The sequence below is a fragment of the Hippichthys cyanospilos genome, chromosome 4 (genome assembly GCF_059441005.1).
Source record: "Hippichthys cyanospilos isolate Australia breed blue-spotted pipefish chromosome 4, RoL_Hcya_1.0, whole genome shotgun sequence".
NCBI classification, from domain to species: domain Eukaryota; kingdom Metazoa; phylum Chordata; class Actinopteri; order Syngnathiformes; family Syngnathidae; genus Hippichthys; species Hippichthys cyanospilos.
The window spans coordinates 24260699-24282272 of record NC_142372.1 but is presented as its reverse complement, the minus strand read 5'-3'; the positions used below and the strand labels follow the sequence as shown (position 1 = coordinate 24282272).

Sequence of the window (21574 nt, the reverse complement as noted above, 5' to 3'; positions counted from 1 at the left end):
TCCCAGCGATCTGGATCAGAAATCAGCTACATTTGGTGCTCAGTCCATGTATTCTTTTTATAGCATAAACAACATGCCAAGAGACAGGGTGCGGTGCTTGGGGCCTGCCGGAGGGGGCCAGGTGGGCATCGGTCGCGAAGGCCGGTCACGTGGGGGTGTTCGGGTTTTGTGGCGGGGATATCAGGTTACCGGACGGCGGCGGGGTGCGGTCGGCGTTGGACGATTCGCGATGGGGCGCCTCCAGGCCCCGGCGGGGCCGATATGAGGACCTCACTAAACCATCCAATCAGTAGTAGCAATGGGCGGTGTGTACAAAGGGCAGGAACTTAATCAAGGCGGGCTTATGACCGACGCTTACTGGGAATTCCTCGTTGGTGGGAAATAATTGCAGTGGCCAGTCCCTATCACGAGCGGGGTTCAGAGGGTCACCCATGCCTCTCGGCGCAGGGCGGCGCACACGCTGGTCCGCTCAGTGTGGCGCGCGTGAAGCCCCGGAGATCTAAGGGCATCACAGACCTGGTATTGCTCAAACTTGCGTGGCTGAACTCCACTTGTCCCTCCAAGGAGTTGGACGCTGACAGCCGAAGGGCAGCGTAACTAGTTAGCATACCGGAGTTTCATTCGTCATCGGAATTAACCAGACAAATCACTCCACCAACTAAGAGCGGCCATGCAACACTGCCCACGGAATCGAGACAAAGTTGTCAATCTATCAATCCTGTCCGTGTCCGGGCTGGGTGAGGTTTTCCGTGAGTGAAATTAAGTCACAGACTCCACTCCTGGTGGTGCCCTACCTTTAAGTTTCAGCTTTGCAACTATACTGCCCCCAGCCCCCGGCTCTCACTCTCAATCAAGGCCCCAGTTAAGGAGGGAAAACCCACAAAATAGAACCGGGGTCCAATTTCATCATTCCTAGCTGCGGCCTGCTTTGAAAACTCAATTTTTTTTCAAAGTAAGCGCTTTGGGCCCCGGGCGGGATACCCAGCCAAGGGCGTCCCGGGGGCGGCCTAGAGGCAGGGGCTGGGACAGATGGTGGCTCCCCTTGCAAAACTAAATTCATCAGTGTGTCATTAATTAAAAGAGTAATTAATTGAATAAATGTTTGATTAATTAAGTGTCATTAATTAAATTAATGCCTAATTAATTAAATGTTTCATTCATTAATTATGTGTTTTATGTGAATAATGTAATTTATTTATTTATTAGACATGTATTTAATTTATGACACTTGTAAGTACTTAATCATTCAACTATTTAATGACACTTTAATTTAGTTATTGAAGGGTACATTTATTCATTGAATTTTGGCATTTTCGGTCCTCCATAATATCAAAGAGGTCGCTCTCGCTTTTAAAAAGGTTGTGACCCATTGCCTACATTCTTACCTACTTCTGTATAACCCAGACATGTGCCTTCAAATTTAATAAAAAATATACAGAATACCTACAAGTCAAATGCATTACCTTTCATGAAAGGAGTACAGAGCCATAGCCCCAAAGTTTTTCCAGCAATGTGATATTGCGAGTTACGTGTTTGTAATGGGAGCACATCAAGTGTCAGCACATGGCAGAGAGGGCTCGAAAGCCCCTCCACAGAGGACACTGAGTTCACAATTGACTATTTTTAACTGCAAGACATTTCCCGACTCACCACTAGCTTGTATGCGTTTGTGTTGTGAATGGAAAAGTCAGGCAGAGCACAGTATTTCAGGGGTAGTTAGATGAATGACAGTTTCGTCCCCTTGTAGAAGTAAGCTGTTGAGGATATTTCAAACACGAGGTAAAACCATGCATGTATTTGCAGGGATCAAACTGCACTTTTAAACAACAGAGGAGACTTCAAACATGGATATCTTCAAGCAACAGAAAGTTGAAGATTTTTATGAAATCGGCAAAGAGTTGGGAAGGTATTGTGTAAAGTTTTTTCAGTGTTTACAAATACACGAGTAAACATAATTGGGATTGTTTGTTCTTAAGTTCATAGCTTGTTAAAAAATAGTTGATGGTTACTGTGGCCATCAACGTTTCCAAAATAGATTAATTGAGAATGATATTTTATTACATTAGGGTTATTTTCTTGAAACATTTGATTAATCAGTGACTTTTGTCAGTTAAATTTTCATTTTTTGAAAAGTGTTCTAGCTTTAGAAGTCAGCAATTAAGTCTTGCATCATGTTTTGTCCTTCCTCTTGTACGCGCAGAGACACCAACATAAGGGTTCCCCAATTCTAACAGCTGCAATGCAAACTACCGTATTTCTCCGAGTACAAGTCAAGTTTTTTTTCATCGCAAACAAACAAATGACACGCGCAAGAAAAAAGAAGTACAAAAGAAAAACGAAGCAAACAATAAAAAGAGCAAACTAACGTTCCCTACCGGAAGTGGTTGGTGGGGGTGGGGGTGGGGGGGTGTTTGATCAGCTCCCTCTTGTGCAATCAGGAGTGAGTCCACACCCCTCTCCCCCACCAACACCAACCACTTCCGTAAGGGAGTTTGTTTGCTCTTATTTTTATTGAATGCTTCCTTTATCTTTGTGCTTCTTTTTTTTTCTAGCATGTGTCCTTTTTCTTGTTTGCTTCTTTTTGGCTTCTTTTTTCATGTTTGCATCCTTTTTCTTGTTTGCTTCTTTTTTTCTTGTTTGCTTCCTTTTTCTAGTGTGTTTCTCCTGTAAGATTTTCTTTGTTTGTGATTACCTTATTTTGTTTGCTTGGTGTATTGGTTTGTGTGATTTGCACTTCAGGGCCAAAGTAGTAACTGGATGTGTTTTTCTTTTTGAAAAATATGCCCCCTTTGTATTTTTGTACTGTATTCTTCAAGGTTTCGTCACATACACCAGTGTATCCAAGTATAATTACCATAGAACTTTGCATATGAATTTTGGCTATGAATTTTCATGGAATGCTCAACAGATCATCATGGTATTATTTCCAAATAGTCACATAGAGATTAAAAAAAAAGCAATGTGCGCTTTAGTAGAGTGGGGGATCAATCTCTCTTGTATTCCTGCCAAATATAGGCGAAATTATTTTTCTATGTGAGCTCCATGTGTGAGATTTAGCAAACATTTTTATAAGGCTCATTTTTTAATGGCAGTGGCAGGGAAGAGGGATAGGGCTAAAGAATAATGAAAATCTGCATGTAGTTCCTATTAAACTGTATTATAGACAAAAGAAATGTTAATGCAAAATTCTCCACAAAATGCTGAAAAGATTAACAAGACAATCTAATCTGATGCAAGTGTTGGGTTTGGTTACATTTTTTCCCTTAGAATTTTGTCATTACCGGCACATGTTTTTTTTTCCTCCAGTTTTGTCTAAAAAAAGTACTGTATTTTTCAGACTATAAGCCACGACTTTTTCCTCATGTTTTGAGCCCGGCGGCTTATAGTCCTGTGCGGCTTATCTGTTTTTTATTTTATTTTATTTTATTTTATTTTATTTTATTTTATTTTATTTTATTTTATTTTATTTTATTTTGCTAGCCACCAGCAAGCAAATGTGTCTATCTGTTCGAGGTGTCAATTCATGGAACAACTATCAAACAGAACTGAAAAGATGTGACTCAATGGCTGTGCTCAAAAAGAGTTACAACAATATATTAAAAAATTATTAAAAAAAATATATCTATGTCTAAATTTAATAAGATAATGTATAAGATTTGGGGTAAATTTGTAATGTGTAAATGTTATATAGAGTACACAGTATATGTGATTTTATTTATGTATTATATGTTTTTTATGTATGTGTCCTTTTTCTTGTTTGCTTCTTTTTGGTTTCTTTTTTCATGTTTGCATCCTTTTTCTTGTTTGCTTCTTTTTTTCTTGTTTGCTTCCTTTTTCTAGTGTGTTTCTCCTGTAAGATTTTCTTGTATTATATGAATTATGTACAATGTGTCATTATGTTCACTAAAATAAACTATCAAACAAAGGGAGACAAAAAAAAATATGCTATTGAAGAATTGATTTCGCTTTTGAACCGCTATTTAACCAACAGATATTCATCCATCCATTTTCTATAAATATGTTGGGACTAAACATCCGGGCATGTTCAGTCTGTTAAAGAGAGGATGTTGCTGTTGGCAGACAATTACAAAAAAATTAAATAACTAAAAAAAGATTAGAAACTTCCTATACCATCCTTTTGCATAAAGATCTGATGTTATTATCGGCGGCTTATAGTCCAGTGCCGCTTATCCGTGACAAAAATATTTTTTTTCCTCATATTTTGCTGCTGCGGCTTATATACCAGTGTGACATATCGTCCGGAAAATACGGTAATTGTTACTGACTACCATATTTTTTTTTTCTTGATTTGTTGTAGGTTTGTGTTTTCTAAAAGCAAAAGACTTGAGATGAAATGACTTTAGTTTCATGTCATGTCTGTGATCTGCTTTTTTTCAACAAAATTATTCATCTGCATGATCATCTCCTGAGACTTGTGGTTCTATAATTTTAATAGTTTGTTGGCATGTATGCACTGTGCATTGACAGAGCTACATGATGGCACTGGCCACTCTCTGATCACCCAATTTGCCATCCATTTGCCAGTGGAAACATTGGACCTAGGCATGCTTTTACCAAAATGGTTTTCAGAAAGTCACTTTTCGGCTAATACGTATTAAAACAAAGTAATCATTCTTCTACGTTTTGTGTTTTAGTGGACAGTTTGCCATTGTTAAGCAATGCAGAGAGAAAAATACAGGACAGGAATTTGCTGCCAAGTTCATCAAAAAGCGTCAAAGTAATGCCAGTTCTCGAGGAGTCCGGCTGGACGAGATACAACGCGAGGTGCAGATTCTACAGCACGTCCAGCATCAAAATATTGTCACGCTTCATGATGTCTACGAAAACCGCACGGATGTGGTTCTCATTCTGGAGTTGTGAGTGACTCATTACTTTTACAAAATTTTGTTGTTGTTTTTTTAAATTGTTTAATATACAGTGATCCCGTGCTCCCTCAGAGAATCACAGATTGTTTTTGGATAAAAAAAAAAAAACGTTATATATATATATATATATATATATATATATATATATATATATATATATATATATATATATATATATATATATATATATATATATATATATATATATATATATATATATATATATATAAAGTTATATTGCAGAGGGATGCGCTATGAAGGTTTTCTGCAAGCCAGCCAGACGAGTTAACTATAAATGCAATTGCCCCAGGCACTCTTCGGACCTTGAACTACTGCAGTACAGATATTTACTTAAATCTTAAATTATTAAACCTTATACAGTAACTGTACTGTTATCCCTTCCCTTTCCATCCCCTTGACTGTAGTTTCACAGAGAGCCGCATTGTGTTAGCGGTGCACGGAAGTCTGATTAGAGTGAAGCCTGTAGCTGACCAAACATGATAACAATCAGTGTTTACACTTAATATTCCAATTTATTACAAAAGAAATCTAGGTAAGCGATTGACAACACTGCGATGCAGAGCTGCTCTCTCCTGCTCTCTCTTCGCATTTCCCTAAGTGTTGTGAGTTTCATGAGGGAGACAGGCACTTTTACAAGACACGTGATTGGCTCCCAGCATGACCATCGACCAGGGAGGGGAGGAGTTGGAGCAGGAGTAGATTACAACTCCTGCTCTCCGTGAGACTACAGCCAAAGGGATGGGAAGGGAAGGGATAACAGTACAGTTACTGCATAAGGTTTGATCATTTAAGATTTAAGTAAATATGCGTACTGCAATAATATTTGTCTTCAATATGTAAAATATAAATACTTTTTACAAAGTACATTTAAAATTTTCAGGTACCCAAATGCATGAAAATTCCGTCCGCTACTTCGCGTTTCTTTTTTTAATTATCACCTAATAATGAGGGATTACCATATTCTCCACACTATAAGGCGCACCTAAAAGCCTTAATTTTTATTAAAATACTGATGGTGCGCCTTACAATCAGGTGCCCCTTTTTTATGGATCGATATTAAGATTGGGATTGGTAGATGGTGTCATTCAACACATTCAGATTATTTGGTGTCTTGTTGCTGTTTTCTTGAAACACTTCAGGTTGACAAAACACAGTATGGCTCCAAACGGCACCAAACGAATCAGACGCAAACAAGCGTTCCCAGCAACATATGTTGGTGCTAACGGACTGCCCACGTCTGATGCTAAGTATATCTGTAACCAGATCCACCTATTTCCTCCTTCTGCCACCATGGGTTGAGAAAAATATTTTGGTAGCAAACAAACCTTCTTGGTTCAAAGTCACAGCACTTTACGACAAAATGACACCGTCGGACTCTCGGGAGACCTTATCCAGGACACATGTTGATTTCTATGTTGGCCAAGCTAGTCTGCCCTGTGGTCGCAGCGAGATGATTGGTCCGAGCGTTGTAAACCGAACAGGCTGTGCCCATTCACTCAAGGTACACAGGCCCTTCTCTTTTCATTCTGTAGGCTTCATGCAACCTTACAGCACTAGCTAGCTGAAATATGATTGGATAAAAAGTTTGTAGCCAACCATTTAAATGAAAAAAACTCTAGGATAAATGAAAAGCACTAGAAGCAATTTAAAACAGCTGATATATGCCATACAGACCAGGGAGAATACTTTTATTTAAACATATTTATGAATAAATGTGTCTTTCTAGTTTGTTTAGGCCAGCAGAGAAAGCCTTGCTGGTCCTCAGGTTGCACCACGGACATCAAGTTAGATTTTAATTCAGAAGAAAAAATAACCGTATTCATGGTCAGCTAAATGTTAAATGTTTGAATTACAGGGTCTCCGGGGGTGAGCTGTTTGACTTCTTGGCCCAGAAAGAGTCTCTAAGCGAGGATGAGGCAACCCAGTTCATCAAGCAAATCCTTGAAGGGGTGAACTACCTCCACTCCAGAAAAATAGCCCACTTTGACCTCAAGGTATGTCCATTCACTGTATATAACCTTTAAGCTACTATACTACTGTACTGAGATGTAATTTTGTAATTGTTTGCCTACTTTGATAGTTTATTTTAGTGAACATAATAACACATTCTATATAATTCATATACAGTACAATCATAAATACATAAAATCACATATACTGTATACTGTACAGTATATAACATTTATACATCACAAATTTACCCAGTTTAGTTGTTGCATAAATTGACATCTCGAACAGATACACACATTAGCTTGCTGGTGGGTAGCAAAAAACAAAACAAAACAAACAAACAAATAAACAAACAAAACACAGATAAACCGCATTGTACTATAAGCCGCAGGGCTCAAAACATGAGGAAAAAGTCGCGGCTTATAGTTAGAAAAATAAGGTATATTAAAAACGTGGGAGCAAGATTGAACAGAGGTTTGACAGGAGAATACATTGTTTTAGTGATATGGCCTTTCATCAACTAGAGAAATTGTTACGGGTGCAGGAGTGAGAACCAAAGAGCACGCATGGTCAAGTAAGTGCAGTAACTGAACATTTATTGACTAGAAGGTACTTGCTGGAGTGGGAGCTGACAAGAATGGGGCATAGATGTGGGGGGTTTGGGGCGAGGAGAAGCGGATGGGACGGGGACTTGGGCAGGCTGGTTAGAGCAGCAGGCGAGCGCGTAGTCTAATACAGGCAGGGTCGTAGCATCAAGGGTCAGGTCTAATCGGCAGGCTATCGGATAATTGGGGACGAACAGAATCAATACACGGGCAGACAGGCCGGATGAATTGCTGGAAAGCTCAGCGTGACGCAGAGACAATGTACTTTTGTGAGGAAGAGACCGGGTTATATACTGAGGTGATTTGTAACAGCTATTGGTGTTTAGGGCTGATTGGCAGAAGAGTTGAACAAATGTGGTGAGGCTGGAAATGAGGTGGCTGAGCTGGCTGGGTAGACGGAGAACCACACGTTGCTGTTCAAGTGCACATCTTTAATCTTTGCATGCCAGCTTGGCTTGCGTAAAAGTTTTTGATTCTGGGACTTGAAGCTGGTTGTGGTTCACTGTATTACAGTTCATGCAATCTGAAGAGGGACATTAATTCAGGTTCTTTGGTTAATTAACACCTGCATTTCATTAGATTCCCACAACAATCTGTTAAATCTCACTGCTGTGTTGCTTTTGTTTTTTAATAACTAAATAAGAGTTTTGAAACTTGAAAGTTCATTACTGTAGATTACAAAGAACTTTGACTTGACGAATGTGTTTATTTTATTTACAGCCCGAAAACATAATGCTGCTGGATAAAAATGTGCCACTGCCAAGGATAAAACTAATTGATTTTGGTCTTGCTCACAAAATTGAAGCTGGAGTGGAGTTCAAACACATCTTTGGAACACCAGAGTTTGTTGGTAAGACTACTTATGTGCTCACGAGTCTTTAACAGGATGCTGTGTTCTGCTACTTTAATTGTAATTTTTTGTTCATTTTTTCTGGGAAAAAAAAAAAAAAAGCCCCTGAGATCGTGAACTATGAACCATTGGGTTTGGAAGCAGACATGTGGAGCATTGGAGTCATAACCTACATCCTGTAAGTGAACCATGACAAATAGAATACAGTACTGTTGAACCTCCACCAACTCATGATTTAGCACAAACGTATTTTCACATTTGCTTTTGTTTTTTTTCTTCATATTTTGTTTTGGCTTCCCTGCCCATTTTTCATAGATGATTCAATGGAATTTTATCGTTGTTTCTTAGAATTTTTAGGGTTTAAAATTGTCCCCCCCCCCCCATGCTTTTCAATGTGCATCAATTAACCACACTTTTTTGTGATTTGCAGATTAGACTCCACAAAAGCGAGGGTAAACTCGAGTCCAATTCATTTCACCTCAAACAGAAAAACAAACGTAGTATGTCTTTATATTATGTTACAGATTAAGTGGTGCTTCTCCTTTCCTTGGGGAGACGAAACAAGATACACTGAAGAACATTACAGCCATAAATTATGAGTTTGATGAGGAGTTCTTCTGCAACACCAGTGAACTCGCCAAAAATTTCATCAGTCAGTTACTGGAGAGGGACAAAAAGTAAGAGATTGACAGATTCTAGATTGATTGTAAAAATAAAATTCCCAATGATTTTATAATGTCGTTTCTTTCAATTACAGGGAAAGACTGACAATTCAAGATGCTCTTAATCATCCATGGATTAAGGTTGTGTGAAATACTTTGAGTATACTTTTATGAGTACCATATTTCTCTGAGTATTAGTCCTCCTCGCGTATAAGACGACCCCCCCCCATTTTTTTTTTAACTTCAATTTGGGTTATTTTACAAAAACTTGATTATAAGTCTAGGGCTGACTTCAGTAGTTTCATAGATCATGGCTGTCCAATTATCACACATAGTGTGTGTTATAAAAATGACAAAGTTACAGTACTTTTAGATACTGCAGTATCTACTGCAGCAGTATTGGGCAAGTGACGTCTAAACTGATACTTTTAGATTTCTCCATCAAATATCGAATAACAAATTGTTGCAGGGGGGGCGGCGAAAACACACACACACGAAACAAGTGCAAGTCAAATGTACGCGTGTGCTAAGATGCAAATGCTGAAACTAATGATGCGACAATAAAATGATTTGAAGTTTCAATGCTTTATTTTTTTGACGCAGCTGAAAATTAATCGTTGAAAAGTCCTAAAAGTCATTATTACTATCTGACACGCCAAATAGCGCCGTTTAACTCCCAGACGTCCCCTCTTTCCTGCTCGTCATTTGTGCAAACATCTTTATTATTCTTCCACGTTTGTTTGAAATTGAGGTTTTCGGAGGTGATTTGTTAATGATCTCACTGGGATGTTCTTTATCTAAGGGACGAGTATTGTAAGATGAGGGCGTGGAAGGTTGCCCTATGCTTCTTCTACCCCTCCTGCCGACAGCCATGCCGGCTTGTTCAAGAGCACATCCAAGGGCTGAAGGAGACAAGTCAAGCCATCCTTTCGTTTTCATAATGTGTCAAAGTCCGCTGCAAAAATTATCCACGCAACCTCGTTGTTGACAACACAGAGACAATAAGGCGGCGCTAGACAAAAAGTCAATTTTTCCATTCTAAAACGGATGCATACTGCAGTATATCGAATTAGAGGTATATACAGTATAATCATTTTAAGCCCCGTAAATAACATTGTAGTGCTTATTTCGCATTTGAATTAATGTTATTCAATGACAGATATGTGGAAAAAATGGGTCTGTTTTCACTTAAGTGGTTATAAGTCAACCCCCTAATATGGAGGTTGCAAATGAGGAAAATCCAACTTGTACTCAGAGAAATACGGTGTTTCTTATAATTGATCTAAATTTTGACCATCATTTTATTTTGTAAAATCAACTTCGTAAGGGCCTAATTAAACATATCCTATCTGCCTTTTGAACCCTACAGTCTAATGAGCGCAAGGAGGAAAATAAAGGCCAACAGCTCCAGAGACAAGAGAGGCGCCAGCTCAAGACAAAGCGTTTGAGGGAGTACACTATAAAGTCCCACTCAAGCATGCCACCTAATAACACATATGTAAACTTTGAGCGCTTTGCTCAGGTGGTGGAGGACATTCATCAAATGGAACGGTCATTCATGAGCTTGGCAGCATCCCATGATTCATTGCAAGAAGATATTGATGCCATGGTCTCTATATACAATGAGAAAGAGGCCTGGTACAAGGAAGAGAGTGAAGGGGTGCGCCACGAGCTCTCGCAAATTCGGTACGAGTTCCGTAAAGTGGAGTCCTTGAAGAAAAGTCTACAAGATGAAATGCAATCTTTTAGCTCTGGTCTCAATGGCATCAGCAGTCGCTACCAGGAAAGACAGAACCACTTTGACGCACTCAACCAAGAACTTAGCATTGAGCTGACATGGTTGCAGGACGTTATGGGTTCATCTCTCACCGACGGGGGAGGTGGCTACCCCAATGTCAGCTTGACCACTGTCTTCAACAATGAGGTCAATGAAGCCCTGAAAGAATTGCTGAACCGCTCCTGCGGAGGAGAGTTGCTGTCTGGGACCAATCTGGACCTAACCAAAGCTGGGCAACAAAGATAGATGATTATTTGTTTGAGTTAAAATCTTTCGGCATGCATCTGCTATAAATATACAACGGTACTGTATCTAATTGTGATTTCACACTCCTCAGTTGTCAAACTTTTTTTTTTTAAATGTTATCTTGATTGTTGCTAGTTTGTAGTGAAACACCTACTGGGGCACATCATCACTGATGGACCTGAGGCCATTGGGTGTTTCGGGCCTTTCGAACATCAGACAACCTCTCTCCGGTGGCCCAGCTGAGGTTCATGACGCCTCAGCTTATGCCCCAGCAGCGCTCAACCACGGATCCGCTCTCTTTATCCAGAGCCACCTCGAGGCATTCTCTGCTGCCTCTGTGTTGTTGCAGATGGCTCTTATCCTTTGCTCTCCGGTGATGCCTAGTGCAATGTATGCCCTGGACAGAGACTGGGCGGCAAAGCCTCTGCACCCTACCTCCACAGACAGGAACCTGGCCTTCCATCCTCATCTGTGGCAGTCCCTGACTAGGCTGTCATACTTCTCCCTTTTTCGTTCAAAGGCCTCCTCCATTCGCTCCTCCCACGGCACCGTGAGCTCTAGCATGACAACGTTCTTTGTTGCCTCTGACATCAAAACGATGTTGGGTCTGAGGGTGGTCTCAGCAACTTGCTGGGGGAACTTGAGTTGAATACTCAAATCCACTGACAGCAGCCAGTCCTGCGCAGTGTTGAGAAACCCTGCTGTCGCTCTCCATGTTGTACTTGGCTTCTCCATGGCTCTGATGAAGTTGATGGTTTTCTTTGTGGGTTTTGACCTTAGACAGCTCTAAATGTATGATCTGTAGTCTGTACTTAGAGTCATTCAAATAAATAAATATTGAAACATATTCATGTACTCTATGTTGGGGACATCACTCCACAATAAAATTTGAAGTATGCAATCTTTACTGTTGCCAGTAAATATATGTTACAGTCAATCTGTATTTAGTCATTCAAATAAATAAATATTGAACCGTAAAGATGTTGTAAGTAGGAGATAACAGTACTGTAACTATATTATACAATTTGAAGTATGAAGTAGGCTATGTATATTTTTACTGTTTTTCCCAACGCATTTGCAGTTCAGCTCGAAAATGTAGTTTGTTCTTAAAGTGTATCTCTGGAGGTCCAAAACTGAGTTCTTGATGGGTAAAGGGAGCAATATTGTTCACTGTAAAAATTTCACAGTGATTTCACAGTAAATTATTGGTAAATTATAAGTTTTGCATGACTGTACTTTCACAGTAATGATTCCAGCAACATCCTCTGAATGCATTTAAAACAGCATACTGTAATATCACAGCCGTGGATTACAATGTGTTGTTGTAAAAGCACAATTATACTGTGACTTCACTGCAAACAATACTGTGATATGACACTACATTACAAGGGATTTACAACCTTTTGCACAAATTTTCATTTGTTTACCATATCTTACTGTGATTTTACATTGTACACTACAAAAGCCATGCTAACATTTTCCAGTGGTTCATTCTAAAAGTAATGCAATTAAAGACTCCCTTACAGTGAATTTACCTGTTTTACATAATACCCCCACCTACACACAACTCAGTAATGGTATATGAAGCCAAATGACAATTTTGTTTCAGAGTAAATATTATTCAACATAAATGCCAAACAGTCAAACTTCCTTGTCATAATTTCCCAGGCCATCTTAAAATGCAGAGAATGAGTGGGAACTTGCCCTTCAGTTATTTCAAACCAAAAATAAAGACATGGGAATCGGGCTTTCATGGTAAGTTGCAAGGACAGGAAAATGCGATGAAGGGATATGAAGGGTTCAGCGCTGTCTCAAACATTTAACAATACACATACATCACCATTGAACAACCTGTGCAAACCTCTTTTAAAAGTAATAAACTTCAAGCATTTAACAATGTACACGGCACAGTGTTTAACAAGTTGTAGAAACTTTTCCTAAAAGTAACAAACTCAAAACCAATCTGGAGAATGAACTCCACTCAAAAGTCATCATTTTTCTTAGCACAGTGCTGACACGAGGTTTGATTCATGTACGCTTCTTGACCTTTCAAACTTTCTTGGGGTTCAATCAATCAATCAATAGAATTTTATTTGTATATCCCTGAATCACCGAAGTCGCAAAGTGCTTCACAAATGAAAAGAGGTCATGTCGAGATTTCTTTTGAAAAACAAAGTCTTACGGATATGTTTTTTCGGTGTAAGTTACACAACAGCATCCCCTGTCAAAGCTCTCAGAAGGGGAAGGAAAAACTCAAAAACCCCAATTTGGGGAAAATCAGAATTCTTCAGAAGGGACCACAAGTGGGAGGAGCCCCCTTCCAGACCCACAGGTTGAAGTAGATGTTGCGTGTACCAAATACAGACAAATACAAGTACACAATATAGATTACAGAAAACAAATTGCGCTATATAGTGCAATGATGACTTGACAGCAGGCAAAGCCATTGGGCAGGAACCTTCCCTCAGTCCAACCAAGTGGACCGCAGACGGTAGATCTCTTAACCCGCGATGGTCGATCAGGGCCAAATGGGGACGGTCAAGTCAACCTTCACCATCTAGCTAGCCCCCTCTCCGAGCCGGGAGCAGGGGGCAGGAAAAGAAGAAGAAAGCTGTAGACAGGCCGATTAACTTTATGCTTTCAAGTATAAATGCGTTTTTAGTCAGGATTTAAAGAGTTCTACTGAGGTGGCCATGCGAACTTCCATAGGTAGGGCATTCCAGAGTACTGGCGCGCGAATGGAAAAGGCCCTTGATCGCGTGGAGTTCTTTTTAGCCCGCGGGGGTCAATAACAAACCAGCATTTTGTTACCGAAGTTGTCAGGATGGAAAATATGGTGATGATAGGTCGACAAGATAGGAAAGAGCTGAACCATATAAAACTAATTATTTAATATTAAAAGTAATTAACAACACCTTAAAATCACATCTCATGTGTATTGGAAGCCAATGCAGGTAAACTAGAATCGAAGTAATATGATCGAACTTTCTCATCCTTGTCAAGAGTCTCCCTGCTGCATTTTATACAGACTGTAGGCTTTTGACGCAGGAAGCCCAGAAAACAAAATGTTACAATAGTCCAGGCGCGATGTAACAAATGCATGAATTGATGTTTCAGGATCGCTAGGAGAGAGAATAGGGCAGATTTTAGCTATATTGCGAAGGTGAAAAAAAACGCCGTTCTTGAGTGTGTTTTTAATATGTGTCCGAAAAGAGAGTTGAGTCAAATATCACGTAGAGGTTTTTTGTAAAACTACTTTGGGAAATAATCCAGTTATCCAGGTTCAATGCGGTATTCTTAATCAAGTGCCGATGATGAGTGGGGCTAATAATTAAAATCTGTTTTAGTAGTGTTAAGAAGCAGAAAACTGGAAGACATCCATAGTTTAATCTCGATAAGGCAGGCCTCCAGCACTTGCACGGATCTTTTATTTCTAAAGGCATGTATAGTTGTGTGTCATCAGCATAGCAATGAAAACTAATATCTTATTTCTTGGGTTGAAGCCCAAGAAGCACCTGTTGATAAAACAAAGATAGTTTCAGTTTTCAATAAACTTGCATATTGCAGGCAGCAGTATTGGGCAAGTGACTTCTAAACTGTAATGTACTGTATTATTTTTTTTCTTATTACTGTCATTTCAAAGTGATTAGTTATATTACAATATTACTGTATTTGAAAGGTAATACATTACACTACTATTGCATTAATTTTACATTACTCTCACCACCATAATTGGAAATATGTATTTGCCTTCCTATTTTGGACACCCATAAAAAATAAAAAAATAAATAAATCAACAAGAACTGGCAAAAATGAGGTGATGAAGGGTAACAGAATAATTAAAACAGAAAAAATAAATAACAGACAAATAAATAATTAAAATATACAAATAAACAATAGCGTAAATAAACAATAAATAAATAAATTGTAAAAATGAAAATTAGCTCAAGGTCATTTCCTTAGTACAAGTCCCAGTCTTTGCTCAATCAGAATAGCTTTAGGGTTTCAAGAAAAACTGAATATTATTCAGATATATCACCAATAGTACTTTAAATACAGCAAAATTTGGTCGTTCATTTACAAATTTTACACTGTAAAAATGAAACTTTGCCAAAATTAAGAGGTTGACAACACATATTTGATCTGAGGCCAGTTTATCAGAATTCAATAGTCCAAAAAGGACAACTCTGAGACGTATTTTGACTGAGGGTTCAATGTTAGAATTGAAAAAAGATCTATCCAAAAGGTATGAGTATAAGTTCAGTCCCAAAACAAAAGGGGATATTGTTTAATCTTCAGCAGAACAAAATGAACACAATGAGTCAATACTAATATTATTTTTCTGCAGCTTATTTTTTTACAGGATTACGCCTATAAAGTATTTTGAAAGAAACCTCTCTCACTTTGTTCATAATGAAATATTTCATAGGGTTAGGTTTAGCCTTTTTCCAGTCTATACCTCCATACAAAAATATTTCAGTAAAAAACCGTTGCAGGTTTGGAAATATTCCTTTGAAAAAATCCCCTTGTACAACAATTGGTGGCTTCGTCACTTATACGTGAGCATGTATTACCAGTCAACAACTGATTAGGATTAAAGTTCGGTATGTTACAATTTCGACCCTTCGGAGCAGGCAAATTGACAGGTCGAGGGAGGGACCGGGAGCGGCTTTCGCACGCCTCTACGTCACAGCCCTTGGCTGGGCGGGGGCTGGGGTTGGGGCTGGGGCTGGGGCTCGGTGAGGGGCTGAGCGGTTGACTCCTCCATGCTCTCACTGCAGTGGAAGCCTGGGGACGGAAGAAGATATGGACATCTATGCACGGTCCTATCTGTGTGCTCAGAAGCGTTTTTAAAGTCTGAGGAGATCGCCTGAACGCTTCACGCTGACAAGATGAAGTCGTTTCACATTCCCCTGTAAACACGACGAGGCCTTTGACAGTTGGTGGTGGTAAGCGAGCGTTTATCCCTGCTAACTATATAGCGTAGCCTGCAAGCTAACCTGCTATGAGACAGCAGAAGCACTTCTAATATAGTTGGAGGCTTCATTAAATATCACAGAATTTTGTTGTGTTTATTGATACTAACTCTGTGCACAACTTGTAATTTACGCGCCCCTCGTCATACCTGCACATGAGGGTGTCGGCTACCTTTCTGATCGCTGGGTCGTTTTTTTGCTCTGCTAGCTCAGTGACGTAGGCAAACTTAGCATATGTTAGCTTACGTAAACACTGGCATTTAGCTGACAGTCAGTCGCCTTCCTAGGTCACTTCGACGTAATAAGTAGCAAGTTGACATTCCCCGCGTAATGACATCCATGTGTTGGTAGTCCCTACGTGTCCTGTGTTTATGCTGTCCGTGCTTTTTGAAGCTGTTTGTCATAAACGGTATACCCCGTCGAGCATAATACAGCAAGCGAGTAAGCAACCCTTTCTGAAAACCATTGTTATATTTGTTGTTGCACTAGAGGCATGTGGCGTCCTAAAATGACGCTGGCTATGAGATTACTACATTTTAGTGCTACCGGTAGCGTGACCCAGCTTCAAGTTCAGTTTGCTTGAGGGATAATCGTTCCCATACACAGTACTGGCATTTTCACCCTAAACGCCCAAATTGCTGCAAAGCTGTTGCATGGTCTGGCATCTTATAAGTGTCAAAACTGAGGAGTCCCTCAAAGACACTCGATTACCTTTACAATGTATTGAGTACAGTATATCCCAAAAAGGTAAATATTAAGAGCACCGCATTGTTTTTATATGTACACCACACGTGTGTCCAGGATTTTGCTGAGCCAAAAATAGTGCCCTAAGAACTGAGAAGCAACATGTAAAGAAAAGCAAGGGTGATGATATTTACTAGGTTTAGGTTTACTTAGGTATTAGGTTATCTCCGTTATTTTCTTTTGTAGACTTTGTAGAACTAATGTTCTGTACATGAAATACAGTACACGCTTTTTTAAGATTAAGCAATTTCACAATGGCAAATAGGCTTGGTTTAGTCTACAAGTACATAGAATTACAAAATGATGATGTCGAAGCTAATATAAATGAAACCCTTGGTGGTGTAATGCATACAACAAAGATTATCAAGTGGACGTCAGGCTGTGAGTGAGTACAATTCTTGTATATCAATTTAAGATGGAATCAACCCATTGAAAAGCTTGGTAACAAGTCGCTATGTAATGTCAAAAAAAAATGCTGTTAAAAATACATTGAATTTGTGGCCCAACTTGAGTTATTTACTAAATGTATATACTGTAAGGCAAAAATAAAGTTTTAAAAGATCACACTGCAGAGACAGTGGTGTAGCAAATGTTAAAGCAGTTATAGCAGTATTTTTTTTAAGCTTGGTTACTCTGGGTTACTTCGCAAGTATGGATAACATGGGAAAGTATGGAAAACATTTTGGTCAATTTCCAAGTCTTAAAATCATGGAAATTGGAAGGTTAAAGTATGAACACTGTTTGTTTTTACAATATGACTGCTCTTGCATAATTTTCTAAGTTCGAGCATTAGTTGCTCCAAACCGAAATTAATTAATACAGTTTCTTTGAGCGTGAATGTCTGGGAAAACATCAGTAGGCGTTGTCTGTTGTCAGTTATCAACACCTGACCATGCCCAACTTTTTATTCTGATCATTATGCATCACCAGATGGCTTCAATGCTCAGGTGACTGTTCAGGTCCATGACTCTCGTTAGTTTTATCTCTTAGATTAGGACCAAATGGCATCCAAGGATATGATATATTTTTTATGCAGCTTAGGATCAAGCTTAGTTTTTAAGATGCTGCACTATAGTTTTGCAGTTGTCAATTTCTTTTTCTGTGTGTCATAGAAATTCGGTCTTCACAATAATTTTCAGTTTAACATAGAGGCTAATGCAAAAAGCTGCATCTGTCTGGTCATGTTTCAGGCATATCTATTATGACGCTTCATTGCCAAGTGTTCAACAGGCTGTTAGCCATGGGTACCATTCGTTTAGTTTTTAAGATGCTGCACTATAGTTTTGCAGTTGTCAATTTCTTTTTCTGTGTGTCATAGAAATTCGGTCTTCACAATAATTTTCAGTTTAACATAGAGGCTAATGCAGAAAGCTGCATCTGTCTGGTCATGTTTCAGGCATATCTATTATGACGCTTCATTGCCAAGTGTTCAACAGGCTGTTAGCCAAGGGTACCATTCATAGTTCATTGTATAGAATGACAGACAAGACCTTCTCCCTGCTGGGATAGGCTAGCTAAGGAGGGTCGGCCAACCACTGCTTACAAATCTGGGGTTTCTTGGAAGCTCCAACATGAAAGTGATGTGCCATGTCTGTAACCAGATTCACCTCTTCTGCTTCTACCATCATGGGTTAAAAAAGAATGTGTCGTCGCAAACAAATCTATTTGTTCAAATTCACAGCATTTTGTGGCAGAATGGCACTGTCAGACGCTCGGGAGAGCTTCACAGGACTATCTCTGTTATAATCAATCACAAGGACTCATACGTGACTGTTTTCATGTGTTGTTTAAGTAGGGCCAGCTGGCTTCCCCTGTGGTCGCAGTCTTGCAAGATGATTGGTCCAACCATTATGAACTGTTATTGTTAAAATAAAGATTAAAAGTATTAAAGTACAAATTGTTTTTGATACACTGATATAGTTATTCAGATCTAGCATATTTTTCTGAGAGGAAAAAGAAAACTACAGTCTGAAAAGTAGGGTATGGAAAAGTATGGAATTGAAGTTCCAGAAGTACAGGAAATCTAACGTCATCATTTGTTATTTTATTATTTTTTTTTTTAACTGTAGCTCATTACTTCCGTTATTTCCATACTTGATTATCCCCGATGAACTCTTTTCTTGTTTCAGCAAGGTGTTTTAGGTCATTTTTGTCTGTACATTTCTAAGTGTTTCTGTTAAATGTTAAATGGACTTTCACTTACATAGCGCTTTTCTACCTTGGGTACTCAAAAGCGCTTTACACTAACTAGTCATTTACCTACTGATGATGCAGCATCAGGAGCAGCTAGGGGTTCAGTGTCGTGCTCAAGGACACTTCGACATGGTCTTGATGGTCGGGGGATCGAACCCACAGTCCCTCAGCTGGAAGATGACCACGCTACCACCAAGCCAAGCCCAAGTCTGTTGACTTCTGGCATCATTTTTTCGGCATCATTTTATTTTTGTTGCCATCATGTTACTAATCATTGAACAATATTGAAGCCGTTCCAGAGCAAGCCATGCAAGCTCCAACCTTGACAGTGCATTTATATATGAGCTATTCCCTTTATGTTTGCAGTCAAGAATAGGTTTTATCTTTTGCAAAGAGTGAAATTGAAGCCTGCTACCTTCACTTCCTCTTCTCTGCATTGTTTTTGCTGTCAGTAACTGCGGTTTTAATCTAAAACTAAATATTTGTCAGCTGCTGTTTTTCCTTACCTTCGTCTGCTTGTTTGTTATATAGTTGGGTTGGGGGGTGACACAAATCCCACAAGATGAGATGTCTCATGAGTCTATGATATTGAGATGAGATTTTTTGAATATTTGTAATATAAAATGATGTCTTAACAAATTTGTGTGACTAACGCCCATAAGATTGTTCAGAGTGCACAATTATTCACCTGGTCTGTTAAAAATCATAATTTTGTTATTAATGTCTTGTATGCATATGTCATTTCTCGGCACGTGTCAACTATAGTTTGACTTAAAATTAGGTTGTATTTACGGAACCCAAATGTTTCTGAACCCAATGAAGCATGTGACATTGCAGGTGTAGTCACTTTGCACACGACTAGGGATACCAGAAGTCACATTTTTAGAGCCAGAGAGCCGGCTACACCGTAGGGATACAGCACGATTGCCTGTGTTGCAATGCTTGGTTTGAATGCGCTGCACAATTTGAATGCATGGAGCAGGAGATTTTCACATAAAGGAGCTGACATGTGCCTCAAACTTACACCGACAGAGGGTGCAAATATACTGAAACAGCCGTAAAATCCCTATTCACTAGGTTTCTCTGATGAAACAGATTGTCGAGTAAATCAAACTCCAAAGAACATGTTCAGAATTGTATTTAGTGATTAAACTGCTCTATACCGTCTTAGGAAATACTTTTCAATCTTTTGTTCATTCACTGGCCTTTTAAGTTTCGATATTGCATTGTGAATTGACAGACAACCAGTAAAGCTCACCCTGTTCGTTGATTGTTATAGTGATAGGCTATGTACATTCTTACCACCAACCTATTTTATTATGTGACTTCTATTTCCAGGTCTGATGGCTCCAGAGTGACATACCATGGCATTAATGATCCCGCCAGTAAAACTCAAATGGTTGGAGCACCTAAACAGCGCATGGATTACAGAGGACAGCGAGTCAATAGCCACCCGAGAGGGTGTTTCTGTCTTGTATTCAAAGCTCTTGGCCAACAAAGAGGTTGTGCTGCTACCCCAGCAGGTGCTATGTCTAAAGGGTCCCCAACTGCCAGATTTTGAGCGTGAGTCCCTTTCCAGCGATGAACAGGAACACTACTTGGATGCTCTTCTGGGGAGCCAATTGGCTTTGGCCAAGATGGTCTGCTCAGACTCGCCCTTTGCTGCTGCCCTACGCAAACGTGTATTGGTTCTTCAACGTATATTCTATGCACTTTCCAGCAAGTATCATGACAAGGGAAAGATCAAGCAGCAGCAGCATTCTCCAGAAAACAACTCGGGCTCCAGTGATCTGCACTGTGTCAGTGAGCGGCCACGCTCTAGCACTGATGCACTCATCGAGATGGGTGTTCGCACAGGCCTCAGCCTTCTATTTGCGCTGCTGCGACAGAGCTGGATGATGCCCCCTCCACCGAGCCCTTGCGGAGCGGGTGGTAACTTAAACTTGTGTAACGATGTCATTCGTACAGCGATTGATGTCGTGAATTCCCTGCCGCCCCTTTCTCTGGCCAATGAGAGTAAGATCCCACCAATGGGCCTGGACTGTCTGGCCCAGGTCACAACTTTCCTGAAGGGAGTTACAATGCCAAACTCTGGAGCAGATATCTTAGGTCGGCGGCTAGCCTCAGAGTTACTGCTAGGCCTTGCTTCTCAAAGGGGTTCCCTTCGTTACTTGCTTGAATGGATTGAGATGGCACTGGCAGCATCAGCAGTGGTTTGTACTTTGGAATGTAGTAAGCTGCTGGAGAGCCAAGAGGGTCTCATTGGCTATGATTGTTTCATGAACATCCTAATGCAGATGAGACGCTCACTGGTAAGTAAATTAATAGGGAAGTAAAATGTTTTGCAGCTTCAGTGTGATATATGTATGGCAACCTTTAAATGAGCTTTTTTGCTGTTAAAAAAATTGCATATTTTTTAAAACAGTAATTAGGACTAGACAGTAGTACTTGATATAGTATATGAACGAGAAAAAGTCAAGCTGTCTCCATGCCCATCTTGTGTCTCAAATTTGTAACAAAGTCACTGCGTAAGCAAACAAACACAATTAAGGCGTAAGGCCTCAGTCTGTTTTGTCATTTCCACATACATGATAAATGGACATTGCACTTATATAGCGCTTTTCTACCATCCTCATGTACTCAAAGCGGTCACACTGACAAACT

At 39.6% G+C, this 21574-nt stretch overlaps 2 protein-coding genes across 2 annotated transcripts in view; both read left to right on the top strand.

Annotated features, from left to right (window-relative positions):
* The first annotated feature begins 1727 nt into the window (after positions 1-1727).
* Positions 1728-11759, top strand: dapk2a (death-associated protein kinase 2a). Its single transcript, XM_088413349.1, has 8 exons — positions 1728-1906; positions 4656-4877; positions 6763-6901; positions 8183-8312; positions 8415-8490; positions 8837-8989; positions 9070-9115; positions 10344-11759. The coding sequence occupies exons 1-8, from the start codon at positions 1845-1847 to the stop codon at positions 10995-10997; spliced, it is 1482 nt and encodes a 493-aa protein (XP_088269475.1). The 5' UTR covers positions 1728-1844; the 3' UTR covers positions 10998-11759.
* Positions 11760-15741: 3982 nt separating this feature from the next.
* Positions 15742-21574, top strand: part of herc1 (HECT and RLD domain containing E3 ubiquitin protein ligase family member 1) — a 92883-nt gene continuing 87050 nt past the window's right edge. Inside the window, exons 1-2 of the mRNA XM_088412484.1 lie at positions 15742-15946; positions 20249-21222. Coding sequence (XP_088268610.1) covers positions 20275-21222 — 948 coding nt within the window. The 5' untranslated portion in view covers positions 15742-15946; positions 20249-20274. The remainder of the gene's footprint in view (positions 15947-20248; positions 21223-21574) is intronic.